Here is a 26,840-nt window from a genome sequence, read left to right as displayed (position 1 = left end):
TAATACGTCACGTGACATTTCACCTGTAGTTTATTTTTAGCTCGAGCATGAGCTGTGCGCGGCCTAGGTCGTGGCAAGCAGAAAAGCGACCATACCTCTTTGACTTGTTTTTGTTTACGCAAGGATTTATATTTGGTTCACGCTATTGGAACTGTGTCTCTGCCCCATATTTACCACTTTAAAAATAATCATATTCTACTGTTCTCCAGATTTGTTGGTAAGGATCCAGTGTTGTCTGGAATACAACAGCTGGTCTTCTATACTATATAATGAAGCTTCTATAGAGTTACTTCCCTTCGTTTCTCCAAATTGCGACATCAAAATCAGATTATACAGTTCTTTCACATAAATATTTCAAATTAAAATGATTCAGCACACATCAGCGGCCAGTATAACAAAAGACACAAATGACATTTGAAATCCATGTCGTTTATTTTCAACTGTTCACTCAATAATTATCTTTATTAAATAGTGTCACCACCGATCCAAGTATTCAACAATTTACACAATCGTTCATTTTTGCACATGTGCATAATCATATAATATATATACTTGTATATCATTAACAGTAGGTAAGATTTCACTACATACATGAATGTGAACATTATACACTAAAATCAGTTTTGTTATGGTAAATAAATAAAAAAGCCTGAAACAGTTTCATTACATATACATCAGTTCTTATATTACAATTATCACACTCGCGATGATCTACACTCCAGCAGACAGAGTTTGTTCCAGTGGTCAGTTGTTTGTATAGCTGTCGGAGATCAGTCAAAGACTCACTCTATTGTACATAACTTGAGCAAGAACAAGGATTGTATGATATTAAAATTGGGAGATTTTTTTTCATATTGAATTTTAAATTCACAGCATCTGCTTTTGGTATATTTATTCTTCTTTAAGAGTGCATTCTTCCTTTTTTAAACATCAAGATTAGATTATTAGGAATTTTCAACAGAAAAGCCTTAAATAACGTAGAGAAAAATTGAGAGAAATTGCAAAATTGAATTACATAAAATATTCAAATATTACAATTTTCAGAAAATTCTATTGTTGAAAATGACATTTACCTATCCATACACAAAAAAATATTTTCTCCAAAATGAGTAGTTATTAACATGGTTTATCACTTTATGAAAATTCTGGAAATCGAAAGAATTTGGTGCTAAACGTTCAGAATGAGCATACTGACTGTCACTGGCAAGCAATATTAATTCTACAGACATATATTATAAGATCTCTAACTCTTGTCATATATTTACAAGAAATCTCCATATACAAATAATTTTCATATTCAATATGCTTTCTCACATTTCAGCCAGCAATTATGTACTCAACCAGTATAGGGGTACAACCGATCAAAGTCATTACCCAAAAAATGAACTCACCCAGAAAAATTTGATGGTGACAAACAATCTCACCAAATTAGAGAAGATCGGCACAACAATCCACAATACACACAGGGACCGTTATATCCTATATATATCTCATTAATATCTGGAAAGTCAGCACTTTTACTGAAATTGACAAGTGTAGAACAGGTATCTGTATATCTGAGGAAATACTGAAGGAAATACAGTGTAATTGTAGATATGTAAATGCTGCAAAATACAGTTTGTTACCAGTGATGAAATCTAAGAAAAGATAGTGTCATTCTAACACAGAAAACAGTATACTCTATTAAAGTACTACATACCAGAGAGTGGATGCATTTAACGGTCTCAAATATCCAACACAATATTGTTTGCACCTCAGATCACCATTGCACAGATGTTTGTACTTCAGCACATAACTATGTAGTTCTACTTTTGTTCACTGTTTAAGAAATGTTCACATACCTATCCTTTTCATGTACAAGGTTTAAAATCTCACAGCCATTGTAGTATATGTTATCAGTGAAATGAGAGATGGTTACACTTCTAACACACAGACATATCAGGCAGTTGTCTGAATATCATTTAGCAATACTTGTATCCAGTAACAAAATGGTTCTCGGAGGAAAAAGACCACAACTTTATACCATGACAACCATTTGTTCAAAGGTATTTTTGATATAAAAACTATTGAATGTTAAAACAGTCATTTATCCAGTAGATTTTAGCATCATTTTCTAATCACCGATTTGGTCCATGGACAAATTTCTGATGAAAGTTCAAAGGTCAGCAAGATAATGAGGCACTGAAGGTCAATGAAGGTAGTCTTTCAGGCTAGCGAATGCTGAGGACCCAATTCCAGACTTTGACATGAGCCTCATACATTCTGTAGACTGGGCTATCACAAGTTCAAGAGGGGGCTGCTTTGGAAGGCCATTGGATTCTGAAATATGATACAAATGTAAGCATATAGACAAATGCCTTCTTTTATTATTTCCTCAGATAAATGATAAGCAACACAAATGATTTCAAATGATAAAGGAAATTGAACAGATCAACAATTAGGATTTTTCTCTAGTAAGCAAATGAGTACAGTATTTCCACTGCTTCATTGTGTAACTTATTGAGAGTTATGGTTAATAAAATAATACATATTTTGATAGTCATTCTTTAAGCCAATGCATAATGCAACCGAGTCAATTTGTCCCGAAAAATGTTTCAAGGCACATAAAATAAGATCAATGATTCATTGATAATTACACAACAAGGACATAGTCATTCAGATCCCCCGCAAATGGAGATATCAAAGCTGAAGTAAGTTTGATTGTGGAGACTTATGTGTATGAAAAAAAAACAGGAAAAAGGAAGTTGAGCTAAGAAAGATGGAGTATAATTCAAGTAGAGTGGGGCTGCAATTGTTGAATCAGGTATACAGCCTTGACATTTATATTAGACTATATACACAAAGATGGGTGGAGTTTTGCAAAGTAACATTTACCATTTACCATGATATTTTCAGCAATGTTTCCATGGTAACGGAAAAAGTGAAAAAAATGAAAACCTAAAAAAAGCAAAAGGCACTACTAGACCATAAGAACAATGTGTCTATGAAGTTTCATGGAAATATCTCTGCTGGTTTTAGAGTTGTGCTCCGGAAACGATTCTTACACAAAAATCTGCCATTTTCAGCAATGTTTCCATGGTTACAGAAAAAAGTACAAAAAGTGAAAACCTTAAAATAGCAAAAGGCACTACTAGAATATAAGACTAATGTGCCTATGGAATTCCGTGCATATATCTCTTCTGGTTTTCCAGTTATGCTGCGGAAACGAACCTGGTACAAAAATATGATATTTTCAGCAATGTTTCCATGGTTACGGAAAAAATGCAAAAAATGAAAACCTAAAAATAGCAAAAGGCATTACTAGACCATAAGACCAATGTGTGTATGAAGTTTCTTGGAAATATCTCTACTGGTTTTAGAGTTATGCTCTGGAAACCATTCATACGGACGGACGGACGGACAAAACCCATTTGTAATGGGGATAAAAACATTCTTTATGTTTGATCTTGAAAATTGTGTTAAAGGGCCATTATCTTTCTGAAACGACCTTTAATTTTGAAAGTGGGAATGTAAAACGAAATTAATTATTATATAAAGAGTCACAAAGGCTATTAATTTACCGTTAATATTACACTTACCATCACCTTCCTAACAATTTACTTTAAATAAATTAAATGATCATTTTTATAACGCTGGTTGTTTTATGTTTACCGTACTTCGGTTGATTATCACTGCGCCAGATGGCAAAAAGCTGAATAAATCTTCACTGTTAACATAGATTATGCAGGGAACCTTGTATTTGGTCCGTGTTATAACAACCTCTTAGGCCATTGATATACATTTTCATAAATTATTACTGTTTTTAAGAAACTTTAAACTTCTGTTGCACAAAGGTATATGTATAGTGTAAATCTAGTAATATTTTACATGCCAAAAAATTATTACTCATGCAGATAAACAAAAGTAATGCATTTTTCCCATAAATCGGCGAGTGGGCAAACATTAGTAAATAATCTCTTTATCATGTTCTGACATGAGAGTTTTAATTAGTGTAAGTCAAAAAGACATCAACATTTACACTGTTATAAAGCTTAAGCCAGATCTGCCCCAACAAATGTGGGAGTAAATGACACTGTTACAGATACTAGAGAGCATTTGGTACAAAATATGTAATATGTTCTAAGCAGCTCAGTTAGTTGCATCTTATCAGTATGACATATGAAATTACATTAGTTGTCATGCATACTAACATATTAATCAAGTTACTTTTGATCAACTGCATCATTATAGTAATTTATAAGCATGCAAAATATAACTAAATTTACACTATACATGAACCTTAAGACATGTATATATAACAGCTAGATATGTGTATTCTCTATGTTTAACCTCCTACACATCAATCCTTCATGCATTTGTGATTATTTTTATACCTAATATCGCACTGTTGAGAGCAGCACAAACTGCCTCTCTCTGCACCGGATCCAGTTGGTACCCCATGGGACTGTTCCAGGGGTCTGAGTAGGCTAACAAACTGAAGGCATCCTAAAACACAACAAGTGAAACTATCTTATTTCGTACATATTTTATCAATATCTAAATTCAATGAACAAGTCTTGCAATTCTAACAAAATTTTCTAATCGTCCTTACTACAGTGTACCTGTAATTACAAGATTATAATCCTGACTTTATCTACATCATAGAGTTTAAAACAAAATGAATTCCTATACATGTAATTCATGCCCTAGATTAAATTCTTAATATCTGAAAACTTATTGAAAGTATTCAATTTGTACTTTTATTTGGTCACAGTATAAACAAATAAAAGAGAGTGTACATTTTAGTCTTATAGTGCCCATATAACTAGTTTTAATAAGTTTTGTACATGCAGATTCCTGGGGGTTACAAAAGAACTCAAAAATATTATTTAGCTTGGTCAAAATTGGACAAAACAGAAAATTAACGTCCCTGTTAAACCCCTCATACCTTGAAATTCTGACGTGACCTTATTTCATGTCATATCATAAACATCTAACTTCTCATGAACTGATACCTCTCCTTTGATATACACTCACCCATTCAAATTGGAAAATCAACTTAGTACACAATACTATTGTCAGTAAATCCTGGTTTGATAAATGATGTAACTGTAAGCAAAGGAAGATACTTGAAATCTAAAGTTTCATAGATTTGTTTCTAAACATAATTTTAACATTAATACCTGTAGTGCTTTTTTGTTGCCTTCATTTTTGCCGTACTGTCGTTTAAGTTGTTGACTCATTGACTGAAGGTCTTTGCCGAATTGTAACATTTTCTCCACAGCTACCTGACTACCTCCACACAGCTGTCTTTTACCTGATGAGCCACCGTCTATATCTGAGGCATGAAAATTAGAAATACAGGAAATATGTTCAAAGGGGTGTAACTCTTACATCTACTAGTACCTCAGCATCTTAATTACTGGGTGTATTATTAAATTAATTTATTATAAAGACATCTCAATAAACCCAAAAGTCACTGCTCTATCGTTTAATTTGTCATAATTCTAGAATTGTTACAAACGATAGAGCAGTGACTTGTTGGTTTTCGACGATGAAATAGAAAGATATGTACATATTCTTTAAAAAAAACAATTTTTCACATACATATCTATACTTTAAATACCAAAGACGTAAGCAGGCAAGAGGTTTAAGAGTGAAAGGAGCCCTGGTTATCATGAGATTGACAGGTGACCCCTGGATCTGTTGCACAGCCTTTTTGTATTTGTGCCGGTAATCAAATGTGGCCAGCTAATTAGTAAAGGAGAATGACTTAAACACTACCCTACCCAATTACAAATGATGTACTTTTTATATGGGGATTTTATATCCTGGGGACATAAGATTTTATAATGTGTAGTTTTTATTATACAAAAGTGCTTCAAATTCCTACCTTTTAATGTTAAAACTTCCTAATACACAACTACACACATGAACATATCAAAATGCAAAGAATCTGCCTTCTGGATTCAGAACTCCTCTAGAATCAAACGAAATGTTATGATGACTACACAGCAACTTCATTTCACTGCTGAGCTAAAAGGATGAAAGCATGTCATGCTAGTCCTTTGATGAGCAATTATTTTCTGACCCATACCTTGAATATGTGAATATTTTTCTTAATGTGTACATTTATAAATTATCTGCTATTGCAGGTAGATATTGATTATAAAGAAGCATATTTTAGAGTATACCTGTAATACATTATTTCAGAGAAAAATGTATCATTGTTGCATATAAACTTCATAACTTAATAATCAAAACCTACCCTCAAGAGCAGATAACTCTGTAATATGCAATCTCAACAAAATGAACAAGATTCCAGTGAATGAGTAGCATTGATGACACTAACCCATATCCTCTGTCCTACAGTGCTCGTGGTCCTCACTGTTCCCATTTAGGTATAGTCCATTGGTATTGCCGTTACTCTCTACTGTCCCATTAGTCACCACTTTGTTATTCAAGTCATTGTGGTCATTCACAATTCCATCTATCATCTCAACATCATCACTATCATCAATTAATCGGGAGGAGTTGGAATTGCCATTTATTGCAATGTTCGCGGCATTCATTTCCTCCTCTGATATCGTTTTGAGATCACTGTTGTTTATTGTCTGTGCTTGTGTTGGTTGCTGTGTTGGTATGTTGGGGTGGGACTGTGAGTTATTATGACCTGCACTCACTGACCCAGACACTGAACTATGACCCTTTACCCCTATAGGTCGGTTGGGACTGCTGCCCCTTGACCCCACGGGCGTATTCCTTTGTGAATGAGAGTTTGTGTGGTGAACAGGACTAAGGCTGGGGCTAGATCTGTTACTGCCACTTCCATGACGAGACTTTGGGCTGCGTATTGCATTGCCACGCACTTCACTGTCTGTACCATTCACCATCTCAATGAATTGTCTACACTTCAACATAAACAATAAATTTAAGTTGTGTTCTAGAAGTCCTGGATAAAGTTGTGTGGTGTTTTCTATGGCTTCTCCCATCCTTCCCGCTAGAACTAATTTCTGTATTCCTGTAACATAAGGTAGATGATTTTAAGTGTTTAAATCTTTCATGTCTGGCTGAGACAATGATGGCAGTTTACCATAGCTGTGTCAAGAATGTCACTCAATTGAAGTTTTTTTATTACATAAATGGAACTTATGAATTAATGGAAAACAATTCAGTTTTTATTTGCATGCATAAATCTGATGGGAATTTTATTCAATGAGACAAGTACATGTGTATTTAATTAAGAATCAACCACAAATACGCAAGCTCTATCTTGACATCAAAAACACACAGATTCAGCTTTATATAACATTAAGACATTGGTATGTCTATCAGTCAACAAAGATTAATTTGTTCTAATGAATGGTAAAGTACTTTGTCTGTTTTTCATGGAGGCGAGCTCTTCATCAAATGATTGTCCTGTAGATTTGGCGAAAGCTTCTGCAGTGGCACAGTACCCATGATGTACCAGGTAGGTCGACACGATTCTGTCATGGTGGCAAGGACAAAAATAAACATTATCAAAGTTTCACATTTTAGGCTTTTAATCACATAACCAGAGTTTAATTTAATCAAGATGTCAATATACTACTAATATATCTACAATTTCCTTTATTACGACTTACACAAAACTAATCATTTGGTAACATAAGCTGTCTAAAATATATAGTAATTTAGTTTTTAAACTGAAGACAAAGATGGATAAACCACTTGACCTGCCAGCTGTATATCTGTATTATGTATGGGCTGTATGTACATGTGTGACACTACCTCTGTAAGGCTGTTTGCCATTCTCCACGTTTATCGTTCACCGGAAACCTTTCTATGGTAAGCCTGGTCTTCATGTGCCACTCCTGTTTAATGCAACATTAACACAGCCAAGTTTACACCATGTATAATATAAATCTAATATGCAATATCCAAGTGTGTATAACTTTCTGGGTCAAACTATACATTTTATAGCTTGGATTTTAACACTACATCATTATATCAATCTGATTAAAATACAGATCTTATACTCACTCCATTCCAAAAAGGATCTGACAACATCCCATTAGAGGTCACTTTCTGGTGATCTTTTGAATTGACCAATCAAATTACTACTTCCAAATTTTTAGACTGGGACGAAATAGTTTGCATGAGTTGTCAGAATAATTTTCATGAATATAGCCATTTTGCCCATAAAGGCCAACAAATTCATAGGAGTGCTTTGACTAAATGTCTTTTAAGCTCGAAGCCAGAGTGTGAACATTTTAATGGGACTAATTCACGTACCACGTGATACCAGATAACGTTGGTGCGGGACTAATATCTCCAGTGGTGATGGAACACAAGTATTTGTAATTTTCCCGCAGAAATGACGTTAGCACAGGATATCATCTTTTGACGCTATTCCATCACCAATAGAAACAGTAGTCCCGCACATGGTACGTGATCAAATTATTCCGATTACTGTAACGGGAGCTAGTGTAAAAGTCATCAGAATATGACCTCAAAGGGAATTTTGTCAAGATCATCTATGGAACTGAATGAGAAAAAGGATCTATATGTTACACAGATTGTAATTATGTATACATGGTTTCATTAAGGTTTTGCTTCCTCTAACTCTTACAAGAAGAATAAACACTTTGAGTAAAATATTTAAGTTCAATCACATTTCAAACTTTCTTCTTACTTTTGAAGCATTGCATTTACTTGATACAACAATTTTCTTCGAATTTTGTCTGCAGCAGGTAACTGAACCATAACAAAGACGACAATAGTAGAGCATTATATAAAGCTGTATTTATTTTACGTAATATCTATACCCTCATGTAGTCCTCTATGTCGTAAGCGAAGGGTGCCTGACCAAAGTTAGCCTCAACTACCTCGCCAGGACTCTGTAGGCCCACGGTAGGGTAGAGATTTTGCTGAAACAGGAATAATACATAAATAGTAAAACTTTTTGTTCTCAGAGACGACAAATTATCTATGTACTTATTATATTGCACTAATATTTTAGTGTCTAGATTTGCTTGGATATATAAAAACTTCATGTCGAATTGGCTGTTATATGAGTTAAGAAGATAATGACAAGATTCTGTGTACCATATAAGGGAGTGGTTCTAAAATACCTTCAAGATAGAGATATAAACTTTGAAATATCTGTACATGTTTGCATAGCACATATTGATACATTTGGTGAATATTCACTTGACAATTAATGGAATGTTTTGATCACCTTATACATGAAACTACAAACACAAAATATCAATGTAACCAACTTGCCAAGTATATATTCGCTAAATGTATTGATATGTGCTATATAAACATGTACATATAATTCAAAGTTGACCACCATAAGTCTATCATACACAGTCATAACGAAACTCATTTTTTTTTTTTTTTTTTTTTGCACCCCCCCCCCCCCCCCTCCACCTGATACATTTTGAAATCATAATATGACAGAAGATTGACACAATACTTACTGGTAAATCTGTAAAGGCAATGCCTACAAAACGAAATTAAACTCTGGTTAGTGTTATGAGTATTAGATGCATAAATCAAAAGATATTTTAATTACCTCAATTAGACATTTCAGAAGAAAAATATGCTGTACATCAATTTAACATTTTTTAGCAAGTCAATTTCATAACTGGCATTATCAGTATGGGGAAATTTCAATTCTGTATACAAGTATACAGGTATGTATTATATATTGGAGACAATTTGCAATAAAACTGTTACAAATGTAATTTTCTTTGTACTTTTTTCGCAGAAAGTGTTAACAATTTGAGGCTTCTAATGTACAGTTAATTAAGCATGACCAAATAAAAGGAAAGTATATACATGTTATAATCAAACTAATTTTTTAACGCTTGAAACTTACCTAGATGGACACCATTTTTTGTATAGAAGCAGCTGTTGTCTATGAGGTTGACACAGCAGCCAATCACATCGCCTGTTGTAAAGGTCGGACCATACGGCTGTCCTGTACCAGAGGAACAGAAAGAATGACCATCATCTCCATGGTAACCATAGGAATTCTTGTCCCAGCCTGTGTAAAAAATTCAAGTTACAGGTAAACAACTTATAATTACAGTGTATGTCATATACAAATAGTATGTTACTGAACACTTTTGGCATCTATTCGGTATCTTTAAACTTTCATTAAACAGGGAACCTCTAATTTTAATGGTATCTATATATTTTTTTATACTGTAAACCAACATTCATTCGTGTGCAATTTACCTTCCAGAACTTCGCAATCCAAGAAAATTTGCAAAAGTATATCTTTGTGAATCAATATCTATATTGAAAGGAATTAGCCTTATAGATAAATTCGCCAATGTTAATCTATGCGACTTTTTTGTGAAATGGATATTGTGAAATTTAGTAGCAGCGAGAGAAAGTTGGTTTACAGTACATCGATGATAATTTGCTATTCAAGTATTGGTATATATTTATTCTAACAGTGACAATTTTAACTAAAATTAAGGATGTCCTGATCTGTAATTAATTCTAGGTATCAACCTCATACTGCCAAAGGCTACAGACATATGTGATATAATAGGCAAGGATTGTTTTTATACATATATATGTGAGATCTACTTAGGTGATACAATGGAGACACTAAAATCAACCTTAGGTGGTTATACATTAAACAGGTTTCTACCACAAAAGGCGGAGTTATTCAACTCTCAGGACATTGAATAAACACTGCAGCTATTGACTAACAATTTGTTTATACCACACGTGGTATGAACTCTGTACGCATTCTGATTGGCTGACACGTTGAACTTTGACCAAACTTCTTATTTCTCAGTGTCACATCACCATTGTCAACGTCACCAATAATCAAATGACATCATTCTATATATGTTGTGATCGCCGCTTGACGTCCAAAACTGCTGTTGGAAAGCGAACGCGTTCAGTCGTTGTGTCGAAATACGGACATTTTCATACATGTTAAATTGACTTTTAGTATTATAATACATCTTAAAGGACAAGAATTTTACTGATGAGTTTTGTAGATTTAATGTGTATGGAATGAACTTGTTCTTGATAGTAATGGCTTGATGATTATCTGGCGGGAAATAGACGATGCCGTGTCCTTCAAATGCTTTTATATGTATACATGTAGTCCGACATTGAGTTTTATTTTCTTGAAGCAACTGTAAAGATTTGAACTCAATAAGACTTAAAATGAGTATTATTTAACCATTAAGATGTTCCCAATTAGAGGAATTTGATATCAATGGATTCTTTATCAAGCAATGACTTTTGAATACTAATTACATGTAGTGTCTTTTTGCTGATGAAAATATTACTACACCTTATTTGCATATTTCGGAAATACAAGTTAAAGCTCGTGTCTTTTGTAACTTTTAAAAAATAACTCACTCGTGTGGAATAAATTCAATATTCAACAACCACTCATTGTGTAACCTCTATATAAACTAAACTCAGTTCTTAACATCAATATAGGTTCTGAGATATAAATACCCAGGCAAAGCAATGTACCAAGTATATACCAAACTCAGGTGGTAATAATATAACAGTATAGGTTCTGAGATGTAAATAACCAGGCAAAGCAATGTACCAAGTATATACCAAACTCAGGTGGTAATAATATAACAGTATAGGTTCTGAGATGTAAATAACCAGGCAAAGCAATGTACCAAGTATATACCAAACTCAGGTGGTAATAATATAACAATATAGGTTCTGAGATGTAAATAACCAGGCAAAGCAATGTACCAAGTATATACCAAACTCAGGTGGTAATAATATAACAGTATAGGTTCTGAGATGTAAATAACCAGGCAAAGCAATGTACCAAGTATATACCAAACTCAGGTGGTAATAATATAACAATATAGGTTCTGAGATGTAAATAACCAGGCAAAGCAATGTACCAAGTATATACCAAATTCAGGTGGTAATAATATAACAATATAGGTTCTGAGATGTAAATAACCAGGCAAAGCAATGTACCAAGTATATACCAAATTCAGGTGGTAATAATATAACAATATAGGTTCTGAGATGTAAATACCCAGGCAAATCAATGTACCAGGAAGAACATTGTATGGACGGCAGCAACTCAACAGAAGAGTACAAATTTGGATAGCGTGTACTAATAAAGTATGATAATGAATGTGTATGTCATTACCTGGAAGTCGGTTCATATTCACACCTTGAGCAGCCAGCCCTATACCCATGTACCTGAAAAATATGAAATTTTGAAACATGAATTAATAAATTTTCTCTTATTTATTGATTTATCTTTCTTTTTTATTTTTATTGATTTGTTCTTTATTTATCTATTTATTTTAAACTTTCCATCACCTATAAGCCATTGCTGCTATATAATACAAAAGGTTGTTGGGTTTTCACTTCCTGATAGAGACCCTGATCAGATTACATGATCCAATTCAAGCCACTGCTAAGCTAGCTACGTTTCTACCTATCCTATTCCCCTACCAATCAATGTTGTAGCACTATTTATTACAGTGTATCAGATCCAGCTCTACTTATCCTATTCCCCTACCAATCAATGTTGTAGCACTATTTATTACAGTGTATCAGACCCAGCTCTACTTATCCTATTCCCCTACCAATCAATGTTGTAGCACTATTTATTACAGTGTATCAGACCCAGCTCTACTTATCCTATTCCCCTACCAATCAATGTTGTAGCACTATTTATTACAGAGTATCAGATCCAGCTCTACTTATCCTATTCCCCTACCAATCAATGTTGTAGCACTATTTATTACAGTGTATCAGATCCAGCTCTACCTATCCTATTCCCCTACCAAACAATGTTGTAGCACTATTTACTACAGTGTATCAGACCCAGCTCTACTTATCCTATTCCCCTACCAATCAATGTTGTAGCACTATTTATTACAGAGTATCAGATCCAGCTCTACCTATCCTATTCCCCTACCAATCAATGTTGTAGCACTATTTATTACAGAGTTTCAGATCCAGCTCTACCTATCCTATTCCCCTACCAATCAATGTTGTAGCACTATTTATTACAGAGTATCAAATCCAACTCTACTTATCCTATTCCCCTACCAATCAATGTTGTAGCACTATTTATTACAGAGTTTCAGATCCAGCTCTACCCTATCCTATTCCCCTACCAATCAATGTTGTAGCACTATTTATTAGAGTATCAGATCCAGCTCTACCTATCCTATTCCCCTACCAATCAATGTTGTAGCACTATTTATTACAGTGTATCAGACCCAGCTCTACTTATCCTATTCCCCTACCAATCAATGTTGTAGCACTATTTATTACAGAGTATCAGATCCAGCTCTACTTATCCTATTCCCCTACCAATCAATGTTGTAGCACTATTTATTACAGAGTATCAGATCCAGCTCTACCTATCCTATTCCCCTACCAATCAATGTTGTAGCACTATTTATTACAGTGTATCAGATCCAGCTCTACCTATCCTATTCCCCTACCAATCAATGTTGTAGCACTATTTATTACAGTGTATCAGATCCAGCTCTACTTATCCTATTCCCCTACCAATCAATGTTGTAGCACTATTTATTACAGAGTATCAGATCCAGCTCTACTATATCCTATTCCCCTACCAATCAATGTTGTAGCACTATTTATTACAGTGTATCAGATCCAGCTCTACCTATCCTATTCCCCTACCAATCAATGTTGTAGCACTGTTTATTACAGTGTATCAGATCCAGCAGTTCAATGCTGTTTTGGCTTTACCATATTCAATTTTGTGAAGATTTTAATTTATACATTTTATATATCATATTTTACTACCAACCCATGTTAATTTGTGTTTAAAAGTAAATTTTCTGTATATCTAACAAACAAATGTATATCAGTATTGCATCAATCCCAAATCATCTCCAACCTCCTATTATTTGTAATAACATATGTATTAACTCCTAGCCCTTTTCCAATTCATCCCTCATGGTGAAGTTATAATTATTGCAAGATAAGTAACATAATACATGTAAAATAAAGCATTATATACCTACATACATTACATGTGTCCATTTCACCAATTTAGATACAGATAGCATTGTTAACTGACCATTAAAATGAGGAATAGCTGCAGATCTACATGTGAAAGAGCATGTATACCTTATAATTAACTACAACTGATATACAAACATGTACACTGAAATACAGCTCATTATATATATACTGTACAATTATACATAAAGTATATATAGTCTAGTCATTATAATCACCAATTTATAAATCAGAAACAGATGAGAAACTCAATCTGTATAGGTACTGCAATAATTATATCTTAGAAATTGAAGTGGTCGTCTCTTGTGTTTCTCAGAATTATCTCTATACTATAACAAAATACATCATATACACTATATATGTATTGTTGATTCAAAGGTTTAGGTTTGAATTTCCTGTCAAAACTGTACTCCGTTGATATAAGAAATTGAAATGGAATAGTCTGTACCATGTATCAAGATGAAGATTTCAGATCTATAACTACATGGAACTACGTAATTCTGATGGATCTACATAATATAGTTCTAATAACATCTCGCTCCGTACAATGCAGATTCATAAGAATTACTGTACATTTATTGGTGTAGTCATTGCTTTATGTTAATAACATTATAATGCTGGTGTATTCATTTTAACACACTGTTTATCTTTTTGTAATTTATTTCCCTCTAAAGATGAAATTATTCTGGAACATTCTGCTCCCCTAGTAATGACTCATTAATACAAGCATATTTCTCCTGTTTTGGTCAAAGTCCAGGCAGAAATGGTCCATATCCATTGTACATTAATCTATGTCAGTTCCAGGTTGACAAACAAGTCCAGTCCTTATATTATCCATGTCTGTATATATATATAACACAGCCAGGTAAAAGTACTGTACAACCACACCTATGTTTATATAACATATGCAAGTCTGGATGTAAAAGAACGTCCACTTTAAATATTTTACCACAACAAATACATATACATATATAGCATATACATGTATAGTGAATCATGAATGAGTTCACCTGAAGCTTCCTGAATTTAATTGTGAATTGTTTTCAATGGTTTACTCAATCATTTACCTAATCACATAGCTGGTCGTCATTGACATAACATTGTCATTTTTTTTTGTTTTTGGTTGAAATGTCTTATTGATAGCCAAAGTGACATTTGATGTGGATGAAGAAAAAGCTGTGACAACCCAGAGCCTTTAGCACAATGTATCTGGTGACTACATCAAATGGTTTTAGAACTAGTATATATATACTCCATGTTGTGATCATGTTATATGTACTTAGTCTTACCTAATTATAAAGCTTTATTTAATTTATTATCAAATTCATTAAATAACTTGGTAACCTAAAATTTCCATTATGACAATTATGACTATATAATTAACTAGACATATCGATTTATTTTCTGATATTTTAGTGACCTTGACCTACATTTTCCCTAGAATTTCAGTCATTTTGATAAAGAATCTATCAGACCAAGAGGTTGTACAAACAGAAAGATGCACCTGTATTTTTTCTCTCGTATATGTTACAACCAATTTTCTCATATATGTTAAAATTAATTTGACAGCATTCTATTTTTAAAATCAATAAATCAAACCATTATACAGATACATGAACAGGTTCTGCATGATTTAAAATTCAAATGAAACAAAGTTGTAACACTCATTGTATTTGAAGGTTACATAATGGTATGTGAGGTTTGAGTATACAGGAAGACACAAAGAAGTCATGAGGTTGACTCATGTGTAATGCTTACACATCTATCAAATTCACATTTTAATACACACCTAATACATATCTGACAGCTGGTTTTTACAAAGTACATTATACAAGTTTATAACAATGGATCTCCTGTTAATGAATTCACACATCATTGTAAAACACATGTCTGTATTTAATTTTCTCCCCAAGGATTAGATCTAAATCCTGTGTCTAGATCACCCCTATATCCTCTCTGTCTACCACCTGTTCTTTATCAGCTAGCCTGTTGTAACATATAAATCTATGTAAATTGTACGATTTAGTACGGAGTAGTTCTTTTCAGTAAAAGTTACTTATTTGCTTTATAGTACAAATACTGTATACATGTATATACTTATGTCACTAAGATACAGTACTGAATTCAAAGTTTGCAATTAGGGGAGATAATCTTGTAGTCAATTAATTTTTCTGTTATAATAATTATTTGATGATCATAGTCAATGTAGGTGCCTCAATCATAATGTACATATCATGGTAATGATTCAGAATTTTTTTAGTGTTGTAACATTAAAGTTCCATAAATTTGAAGTTTATATATCTACATATCTACAGGCTATAAAGAACTCTCCAGGTAACTAACCAAATGAAGTATTGACCAGAAAATTTGAAAAGAAAAGTTTGATGTTAACAATTTGACATGTATTATTCTCTGCTTACAGATGCAGATGTAATCACATATAAATCTGACCACACAGCTACACACATGTACACTTGACAGTTGTACAACAATAACAATGTTATCTGTTCATTTCAAGTTACCTGTGTACTAGCGTACCTTTATAACATAGCTACAGGTATATACTGCTCAGTGTTTACATCAGACTCTAAATATAGCTTTACATTTCATAAAACACTGGAGTGGCGCATGGGTTCTGTTCATATATAAGACTAGCTATATACAGATACCAATTCAATCATAGACCTTCAAATTAAATACAAAAATTATATATAGGTAATATAACGTCATACACCTGAAGAAGCACATGCTTTAAAAGATTGGTTTGGGTTTTGTTTAACCTATAACAATTGACATTCAGTGTTACTTAAGGACGATTTGGTTATGAAGGTGAAGGAAAGCCAAAGTTACCCAGAGAAAAAGAAAGCCAGAGTTACCGGGAGAAAAACTTTAACCAACAGTCAGAATGTTTCAGGATCAATGTTGGAGCCAGCTAGATTACTTTCTGCATGTCTTCATGTAAAAATCTAGTTTAAAATGCAGAACAAAATCAATTGCCTAGAAATGGCACATTAACACACAGAACTATACATGTATACCTCTATACTGTTATTTGACTGAGATACATTTACATATTGAAGACTATACTGAGATCAACAGCTTTATTGATTCACACCAAAATATACAGTAATCAATTCAATACGCTTCCACTAGATATTGACTTATCTGGCACACACATTTATATTTCAAATTAAGTATGTACTTCTTTGATAATCAAAATCCTCAGCTACTAGTATCGTAGTACTGCTGATGGTAGTCTTATAGATGATTACAACAGGCATTGTCTCTGTACTTTATTGTTATTGTAATGAATTTAGAGTTCCCTTGTCCATGTGTGATAATAATCAGTTTGCAATAATGCTACCTAATTAAAAAGACTAGCCACCAGACAGTGTGTAGAATATAAGAATTTTATATAAAAATTCCCTTCAATCTGCCACAGGAATATTTGACTTGTTTGCAGTGTGTTGAGTGTACATGTATGCTGTGCGAGGTGCGTGTTTTGGGAGACTGTGGTATATTCATGTTGGCTATCACCTGTATAGCTACATCAGTATGATCTTGGTAAGTTATTGATATGTATGTCTCATGATCAGGGTGGAAAGAAAGTGTCAGAAATGTTCACAGAATGTAATTGGTAAATCAACAATACAGGCCATGTTCTATAATTATAATTGCCCATTAACACTAGTAATTATTGTCCACAAAATCCTGCATGTCAAAAATACATATAGGTATTTCATGAATTCGCTATAGCAATGACAATGCAACTACATGTACTGTACAAGAGTAGGTAGGGCACCATATTATATCCCCCACCAATTTACAAGTAATTTCACAACGGTAATATCATGATAATTAGTTATATATAGCGAAGCTTTGTTTTTTGTTACTCTTTCATCAAGAGCTTCTGAATATAGCACAAACATTCCCCATGCATATTAGCCACTTGCATGCACAGAGATATGTAAGATTAAGTGATAATACTTGTGTGTGTATAGAGACCATGTTTCTATGATTAGTAGCTATATAGGGGGTGCTTGAGGTCCTGTGGTTGGCTGCAGTATGTGAGAACAGCTGTCAGTGGTACCATACTTCCAGTGATATTGTACCCAGATACACACGTGTGGGGTTGTAAACATTTCTGCTAAACCTGAGGTCTGTCCATGCAGAGCTTATTCCCACAAGGATCTGGCTAATCTTACAGCTTATCAATGGGACTGCATGAGTACAGAGTATTATACAATTACAGATAAACCTTGTTAACTCAAAAGTCCACAGAACCATGATAGAGTTATATGTACCGGAATTCAAACACCAGCACACTATATTCAATAATTAACAAATTACATCAAGTAACATATACACTTAGATATATAGCTAGCCCTCAAACTTTGAGTTACAAGTTCGAAAACCCAAGTGGGGCAGAGGGCCTGTATCGCTCACCTGGTTTGTAATGCCAAGTAATGTTCTGAATACAGGTTCATTGTTTCTTTTCTGAAGGAATTTTAATATTAACCTCTAAATCCCCTATTGGGCCCCACCCCTCCCGCCCCCAGGGGGTCAGAGCCAAAATTTATACAAGTTCTGTTCCCCTTCCCCCAAGGATGTTTATGGCCAAATTTGGTCACAATCCAAGCAAAACTCTAGGACAAGAAGTGATTTATAGGATTTACCTCTATTTCCCCTATTGGGCCCCACCCGTCCTGCCCTCGGGGGGCCAGAGTCAAAATTTATACAAGTTCTGTTCCCCTTCCCCCAAGGATGTTTGTGGCCAAATTTGGTTACAATCCATGCAGAACTCTATGACTAGTAGTGATTTAAAGGATTTACCTCTATTTCCCCTATTGGGCCCCGCCCCTCCTGCCCCCAGGGGACCAGAGCCAAAATTTATACAAGTTCTGTTCCCCTTACCCCAAGGATGTTTGTGGCCAAATTTGGTTACAATCCATGCAGAACTCTATGACTAGTAGCGATTTAAAGGATTTACCTCTATTTCCCCTATTGGGCCCCGCCCCTCCTGCCCCCAGGGGACCAGAGCCAAAATTTATACAAGTTCTGTTCCCCTTCCCCCAAGGATGTTTGTGGCCAAATTTGGTTACAATCCATGCAGAACTCTAGGACAAGTAGCGATTTAAAGGATTTACCTCTATTTCCCCTATTGGGCCCCGCCCCTCCTGCCCCCGGGGGGTCAGAGCCAAAATTTATACAAGGTCTGTTCCCCCTCCCCAAAGGATGTTTGTGGCCAAATTTGGTTACATTCCATTCAGAACTCTATGACTAGTAGCGATTTAAAGGATTTACCTCTATTTCCCCTATTGGGCCCCGCCCCTCCTGCCCCCGGGGGACCAGAGCCAAAATTTAAACAAGTTCTGTTCCCCTTCCCCAAAGTATGTTTGTGGCCAAATTTGGTTACATTCCATTCAGAGCTCTATGACGAGAAGCGATTTAAAGGATTTACCTTTATTACCCCTATTGGGCCCCGCCCCTCCTGCCCCCGGGGGTCAGAGCCAAAATTTATACAAGTTCTGTTTCCCCTCCCCCAAGGATGTTTGTGGTCAAATTTGGTTACAATCCATGCAGAACTCTAGGACAAGTAGCGATTTATAGGATTTACCTCTATTTCCCCTATTGGGCCCCGCCCCTCCTGCCCCGGGGGGGGACAGAGCCAAAATTTATACAAGTTCTGTTCCCCCTCCCCCAAGGATGTTTGTGGCCAAATTTGGTTACAATCCATGCAGAACTCTATGACTAGTAGCGATTTAAAGGAAATGTTGACGGACGGACGGACGGACGGACGACGGACGGACGGACGGACGGACGACGGACGCCGCGCCATGACATAAGCTCACCGGCCCTTCGGGCCAGGTGAGCTAAAAACCCAAGTGGGGCATGCAGTTGCCAGTTAGTGACCATATATATAGGTTAAAGATTTTTCTCTAGTTACCCTGATTTTTCTCCACCTCCAACACAGTGTGTATCCTTAAATGACCCTGGCTGTTTAATTACATGGACATAACAATGCAGAAAACAAACTTTAAATAAAATCAAACTCAAGTCAGAGGAATCAAGATATAGCTAAGAACTATAACAATCTACCATACTAGTGTTAAAATACAATGTACATATCTTGTCACCTATTATATAAACTTTTGTTTACACCAACTGAAGTATTGAAAAACATCATAAATATAATGTCAAGTCATTAAATGTACAGGTTACATTACTAAAATAATATATGACTTGAACTCTGTTTACAATCCCTAACATAAACTAATTACCCTACATACAGTAAACCGTACATGTCCAGCTATATCTTATTAACCATAGTTAACAATGATTAGAATTTTTTGTTGACAAGTTAAAATTTATTTGATAATCATCTTTTACAGAAATTCCCCGGAGTTCATTATATTGAGAACTCCACACAGGGAAGCATGCAGTGATAACCCTGTAATGACAAAAGAAATCAATACTATCTATATATATACCAACGAATACTGCATCAGGTTTATGTGGAATCAATCTAGCCTTTCTGCCAGTGTCACTACCATGGTGTCTTGTTAATTCTAACAATTGCACTCCGGACAAACACTTTCAGCATGTAAAATGACTACACTTTTCCGGGTCAATCAGAAATATAAAGAGCAATTTGAAATTACTAATTGGAAGAAATGAATACATGTACTTTAATTTGCTGGGGTATACGTAGATAATCAAATAAAGTTACCTTTAAAAGCAATGACAAGTTCACGCCAATAGGTATAACAAGTACATGTCATAAATCTAACAGAGTTTTGTTTCATGTCAACATAGAGCTCATCGATGACCCTAGCTTCAGCAGTTAACACACATAAGTACTTAATGGAACAGAACAACAACAGAGACTTGGGGAAATCATCACTTATGATCCGGGCCAATAAACAAGCTGCACCTGCTGACTTCTACACTGGAATCGACTTCTATTACAACCTCATTGTCTGACATACAATCTCACGGAAACAGTAATACATGTGTATATTTTACAAAGACCTAAAGTCAAACTAAAACCTCTATATATATAGTAAATAGTAATCCTTGTGTACAAAGGAACATATATATGTGACCTATATATTCACCTGAGTTACATGTTACCCTGCAGACTCTAGTTATATATATAGATATATCATCATGGCGAGTCAAAACAAATAAGATTCTGCATAGAGAATGTGTACACAGGTATATATTTGTGTGTTCCACCTGGTTATACATACAAACATATATTGGACTTGGTCCAAATACTATATAGTCAAACTAGACCTACTATACAAAATGTAGCTATACATATATATGCCATTCATTAGACAACTTATAAATATAACACATATATTTATGTATTATTCCAAATATACATATCTCATGTAATCATAAAACATGTTTAGAAATTGATTAGCAGGATGGTTATAGGACATGGGTTATAGGTTGTAGGATGGTTCATGTGTTAAAACTGAACACATGCATATGGTCAAATATGTTACATAAAAAATTACCAAAATGATATTACATTGTCATGTACTGGTATATATATTATTGTTCTGAGCTTGACAGATGGATCAATGCCGGGGTTTCAAACGAAAATTAATATATGATAATAATGTGAGTAAAGTATGATTACCGTCAATCAGTCCCACATAACTTCTGGTGTATATTAACATAGAAATAATTACAAAATAATATAAGACGTCACAAACATTGGAAGGTGGGACTAATCAATGGTAATCAAATTTTACTTCGATCTGATTAAAATCATCTGAAATGATCTGATCTCGATCTGTTCATGGCTTGTTTCTTAATCACCTCCTTTGCCTGACCATCTTTTAAAGGGGCCACATGCACGAATAAGGGTCACATTCAAATGACCTTTTGATAAGTTCAATGACAAATGCCAACAGAACACTGACTAGTTAGTGAAACAAAACCTTGCTAGTAATAGGCGGAGTCATATAGGCGATTAACTGGTAACAAACAAACCACTTGCAATATCTGTACAGTGCATTGATACTTCTCATGACAGTCAGGGACAATCTTTTTCTTGCTAGCTATCAGGCCAGAGGGCTGCCATGTTGTTATTCTTGGCAGCCCTGAATCTGTTATAGGGCCCACGCATATGAGCGTGGAGTGTCTTCAATTATCAATGTATATTATGTAGGGGATCCGGAGGGATCCACCATATACATGTATATGAACTGGTACCCTCCCCTGCAGAAAGTTTCAATTCCTAGAAGTAATTTCCTGCATACTAAAGAATTTTGGTACTGAAGATATTTAACTTTGTTACCAAGTTTTAACAGTATCAGTTTTAACATTTGTTAGTTATTACACAGAAACTGCAGAAAAATGAGATTTAAAGTAAATTAAAGGGCCATAACTCTGATAAATAACATCCGCTGAAAGAGTTGATCGGACCTGGCCAGGCACTTAAGGCATCCAACCTTGTTACCAAGTTTAAAGAAAATCGGTTCATATTTATTACAGTTATTTTACGGAAGTGGCAGAAACTGACTTTTTTTTTATTTAAGCAAAGGGCCATAACTCCGCTTAATAAGGTGTGGTGAAAGTCACAATCGAACTTGGCCGAGTCCTTAAGGCATTTAACCTTGTTACTAAGTTTGAAGAAAATCGGTTTACATTTGTTACACTTATTGCATGGAAATGGCAGAAAATGATGTTTTTAGTAATGCAAAGGGCCACAATTCTCCGCTAAATTAGTGCTAGAACGGGTAAACGGATAACCGGTTCACGGTTCGGTTTCAGCTTATATTCGGTTAGCATTTAAGCTATCCGATAACCGCCATATACATTTCGTACGGCAAAAATACCGCTCAATGTACTGAAATTCCTGTACTAACAATCTTCTTCACCTATAGTATAAAGTATATATGTGCATTCAGAAGCACAATTTTGTAATGAAATTGAAAATGTTACGACAACAGTGTAGTCGTCACTAAAACGCTTATAGGTGTCACTTGGGCCGTTTTCGATTATACTGTTTGACTGGTTGGACCTAGTTGTTAGTTTATTAATTCAAGTGGGACCTGGGGATTTTACATTGTTTTCAGATGAGCCTAAGCAAAGCCCTCTCAGGCCTGTATCAAAAACTGCAATCAAAAACTGCAGGTCCGTCAAGATTTATATTTGGAATAATGACTTTAACCAATGGTTGAACCGGTTGTTCCCAATATGCAAACGTTTCAGTGAGCGTGATGTGCGCAAGTGCTGTGTGCAAAAGAAAAAATGTGTAGAAAGTAGGCCTTCTTTGACATTGTAAGTGTTTACACTGATTTCCATTCACCGTCATGGTTTTATTAAAAACAAAAAAACAAAAATCTTATTCTAAGTAATTAAGTATTCTTTGTGTTAAATGAGTGTTTCCTGAAAGATATGAACAATTGTTATGGAATCCAGATGAAGTATGACTAATTCATGGCATTGGTGTACGACTGTAACGTTACTTAAACAGCTACATAATTGTATGGTTATCCGGTTACGGTTTGGTTAATCCGATCCGGTTAACCAGTTAGTATTTTCACTTACCGTTCCAGCACTATGCTAAATAAGGTCCATCGACAGTCGCGATCAAACTTGGCCAAGCCCTTAAGGCATTTATATAATTAACCTTGTCACCAAGTTTGAAGAAAATCAGTTTACATTTGTTACAGTTATTGCAAGGAAACGAAGTGTTACAGACAGACGGACATTTGAACCCAAATTAATATCCCCCGTTTTGGAGAAAGCGGGGGATAAAGACAAATGAGCTGAACAAATTAACCAGCTAAAGAGAAACCGCAACAAACCCTGGGAGAAATTGAACAACAACATGGCAACGTTCAGTGACAGTTGAGGTGTTTCATATATAAGCATTCTTTGTTTCTAAATGGTTTTGCATTTGTTCAAACACCGACACATGCAGTGGAAGAAGTTTTTGTAAGCCAGTCTTGTAACTATTTTAAAGAGTGATTTATGCCATCTTGTATACATTTTTTTTAAAACAGCCCGTCTTATTAGCCTATATCAAATCAGTTTTCATTTTAGCTTGAGGGTCAACTGATCATAATCATGAACATGACCCATATGACAGTACCTCAGAAATTTTTGGCGTGGTACTTAGTAAGCGAAAACTGTGTGATGACAAGTGTAATCTATAATCATTTGGAAATGGAAGCGTTTATAGAGGAGCCTGGGGAGGGGTGCTAATTACTGCAAATATGGTAATATATTTCCATTACCACTGCACAGTACCTATATGTTGCTACTAAGCCCAATGTATGATATTTTCCAGTATTTACATTGGCCGTTAAGGCTCTGGCGTACTAATGTAATAAAACAATCAGAGTTAAAAAGTTCAAGAAATGACTGGGTTTTACGCCAGTATGACAATTCACTAAAGAATATGAACATCAGGGCTCTACAATATCATTTTTTCACACTTGTCCATTTGGGCAAGTTATCTAAAAATCCACTTGTCCGACAGCCAAATCCACTTGTCCAAACTTTAAACACTAACTTACATATAAAAAATTGTTTGCATTATGTCATATTACTATTGAAATAAATTGTGTCAGTTGCCTTTATTGTTATGATTTGGTCATTGATTATATAATTATTGCACTTCACTTGTGACTTGTAAGTTACAAAAGTAAATGATCCTTTCTCATCAGATACATCAGGTATTTTTCTTTTTCCTTCGACGCTGAAGCCATATTTTGTTAAATCCATTCTCCAATATAAACAATATATGTCATTTCAGCGATTACAATAGAGCAACCCTTACATACAAATGCAACAGCGATCCAGATTTTCTTGATCGGAACACATCTGGCTTTTACCTAATTTACTAGTAACGTACCTCCGGGTACCATTGTAGTTCAATCGATAACGGCATGAACAACTATTGATTTCTGCAAAACAGGCATTTTGAACCTTTATTGTCATTTCTGTGAAATTAATTTCAACTAAAAATCTCTTGTCCGAGCGGGCAAGTGCGTATTATGATGTACTTGTCCGACAGAGATTTGTACTGGTACAAACAAGTCGGACAAAGGTAATTGTCGAGCCCTATGAACATACCCTGGGGTAAAGAAATGCAGTGCAATTTGCACCTGCGACAGAGGATGGGATACAGGTATAATTAACATTCAACGACTTTTGGAAAAAAATTGTAACTAAAACTGATTGTGCCAATAATTTATAATTTCTTGAGTCATGCATGCTGTACATGTGAGATTACAAAGTAATTTGGTTCTAAAACTGAAAACATGCTTATAATCAATTATTTTAGTGACAGTTTAATTTCAGAGCTTTTCACAATTGTTTCTATCACATATGCATTCATCCATATATTTGAGTGTGGAATTACACATTATAAACATTCAATTTATAATCAGTTACCATAATTAACGTCAAAAAAAAGATAGACATTTCTTTTTAACACTGGACACAATGATTTTCTAAGCTATAATGCCTGATCTGGACAAATAGGACCCAATTGAAGAATTAGTAACACAAGTATTGTAAATTCTGTGTAATGTATATATATATACATAAAGAAATCACACTCACCCATCTCTTCCTTTACTGATGATCTTCACCTCAAAGTAATAGATCCCACAGGAGGCTGGGATAGGGTGGATGGCACGTACACTAGCAGCATCCTTGTGTGTCTTTCCAATTCCTATACACAACAAGTTTTTTTTTTAAACAATCTTTGATCAATTTTTAATACATAGTGTGACGTTCATTCATTTTAAATACTATACTACATCATACGTTGATTTCTAAATATCAAAGATTATCATATATATTCACTACTTTATGAAATTGAACATTAAAATAAATAAATAGACCTATAACTGAGGTAATTTATTATTACATAGGCATACTATATATACAAAATAGATTTCCAATAAAAATGTTACCAAGCAACTAGAACATAACCACCATGATTTACTGAATAATCTCCAAGAAAATTTCAATGACTGACAACATGGTCTGATAATGATGTTAATGCTTATGAAAAAAAATCTAAAGTCTGAAAATAATATTATATGATGTTTTCAGAAGAATAGCAAGTTGAAATGTGTAATGTGTGGATAAATATTAAAGTGTTTCTATATTTAGCAACTTAAAATTATTCACATATCTTTACTTTCTGAATCACTTTACTTTCCTTAGCCTTGTGACTCGCTATCCTCATTTTAAAATCGTCAAATAGTTCAGTAAATACAATAAAGTGGACATTGGGTACTGAAATGACCACAGCCCGCGGACAGTGACCGCCGCAGCGATCCCGTTTAATTTATTGTGTATCGGATCAGCTGATTCGCCCATGTACTGGTCTCGAAGTATGTCACGTCAAATGTTCTAAAAATAAACCCAAAACAAAGGCGCAACTTCTACTTCTTCGCTTTTTGTGGCAAAATGAGGCGACATCGCAATATTTACAGATATCATGAACAATGTATATGTATTTGTGCCTGTGTCTTGTACAATTAACTTAATCATTTTGACAAGATCCGCAATGATTGGCCGAATAAATATTCAGGTTGATACACAAGAACTTTCGCAATGTTTAGAGTAAACATCTACCTTTGTAGTGGACTCGGAGATTGTTTTGAGACAGCCCTATGTAGTTATATCTGTCTTTCTGACTCCACGATCTAGGTAGGGGATATTCTTCTTCGTTTACCGCAGGGTAAAGCAATTTTAGACGATCCGTGGAATCCTGAGGCCCTAAATTCAGCGACTCAGTCGAGCTGGAGCCACAAGTCGCTGCCATTTTCCCTATGCAATGACAGATACCCGGATGT

General features: G+C 34.7%; 1 protein-coding gene across 1 annotated transcript; it reads right to left on the bottom strand.

Moving 5' to 3' along the window:
- Positions 1-413: 413 nt before the first annotated feature.
- On the bottom strand, positions 414-26,840 carry LOC138315509 (ran-binding protein 9-like). Its single transcript, XM_069256575.1, has 12 exons — positions 26,620-26,840; positions 25,594-25,705; positions 12,134-12,186; positions 9,848-10,015; positions 9,447-9,469; positions 8,787-8,888; positions 7,750-7,832; positions 7,354-7,466; positions 6,332-7,000; positions 5,163-5,317; positions 4,374-4,485; positions 414-2,319 (listed from the first exon to the last, which is right to left on the bottom strand). Exons 1-12 carry the CDS (start codon positions 26,807-26,809, stop codon positions 2,189-2,191), a joined length of 1,911 nt encoding a protein of 636 aa, XP_069112676.1. The 5' UTR covers positions 26,810-26,840; the 3' UTR covers positions 414-2,188.

The sequence above is a fragment of the Argopecten irradians genome, chromosome 2 (assembly GCF_041381155.1).
Source record: "Argopecten irradians isolate NY chromosome 2, Ai_NY, whole genome shotgun sequence".
In the NCBI taxonomy this organism is placed as follows: domain Eukaryota; kingdom Metazoa; phylum Mollusca; class Bivalvia; order Pectinida; family Pectinidae; genus Argopecten; species Argopecten irradians.
This window is presented reverse-complemented; position numbering and strand designations above follow the sequence as displayed.

Bases quoted from the DNA above. Each gene is read 5' to 3' on its own strand.
- LOC138315509 (XM_069256575.1), bottom strand. From the start codon at position 26,809: ATGGCAGCGACTTGTGGCTCCAGCTCGACTGAGTCGCTGAATTTAGGG. The intron at 9,470-9,847 runs GTAAGTTTCAAG...TTCGTTTTGTAG, and splicing joins AAAAAATGGTGTCCATCTAG to GCATTGCCTTTACAGATTTA. The intron at 4,486-5,162 runs GTATTAATGTTA...GTTGTGTTTTAG, and splicing joins GCAACAAAAAAGCACTACAG to GATGCCTTCAGTTTGTTAGC.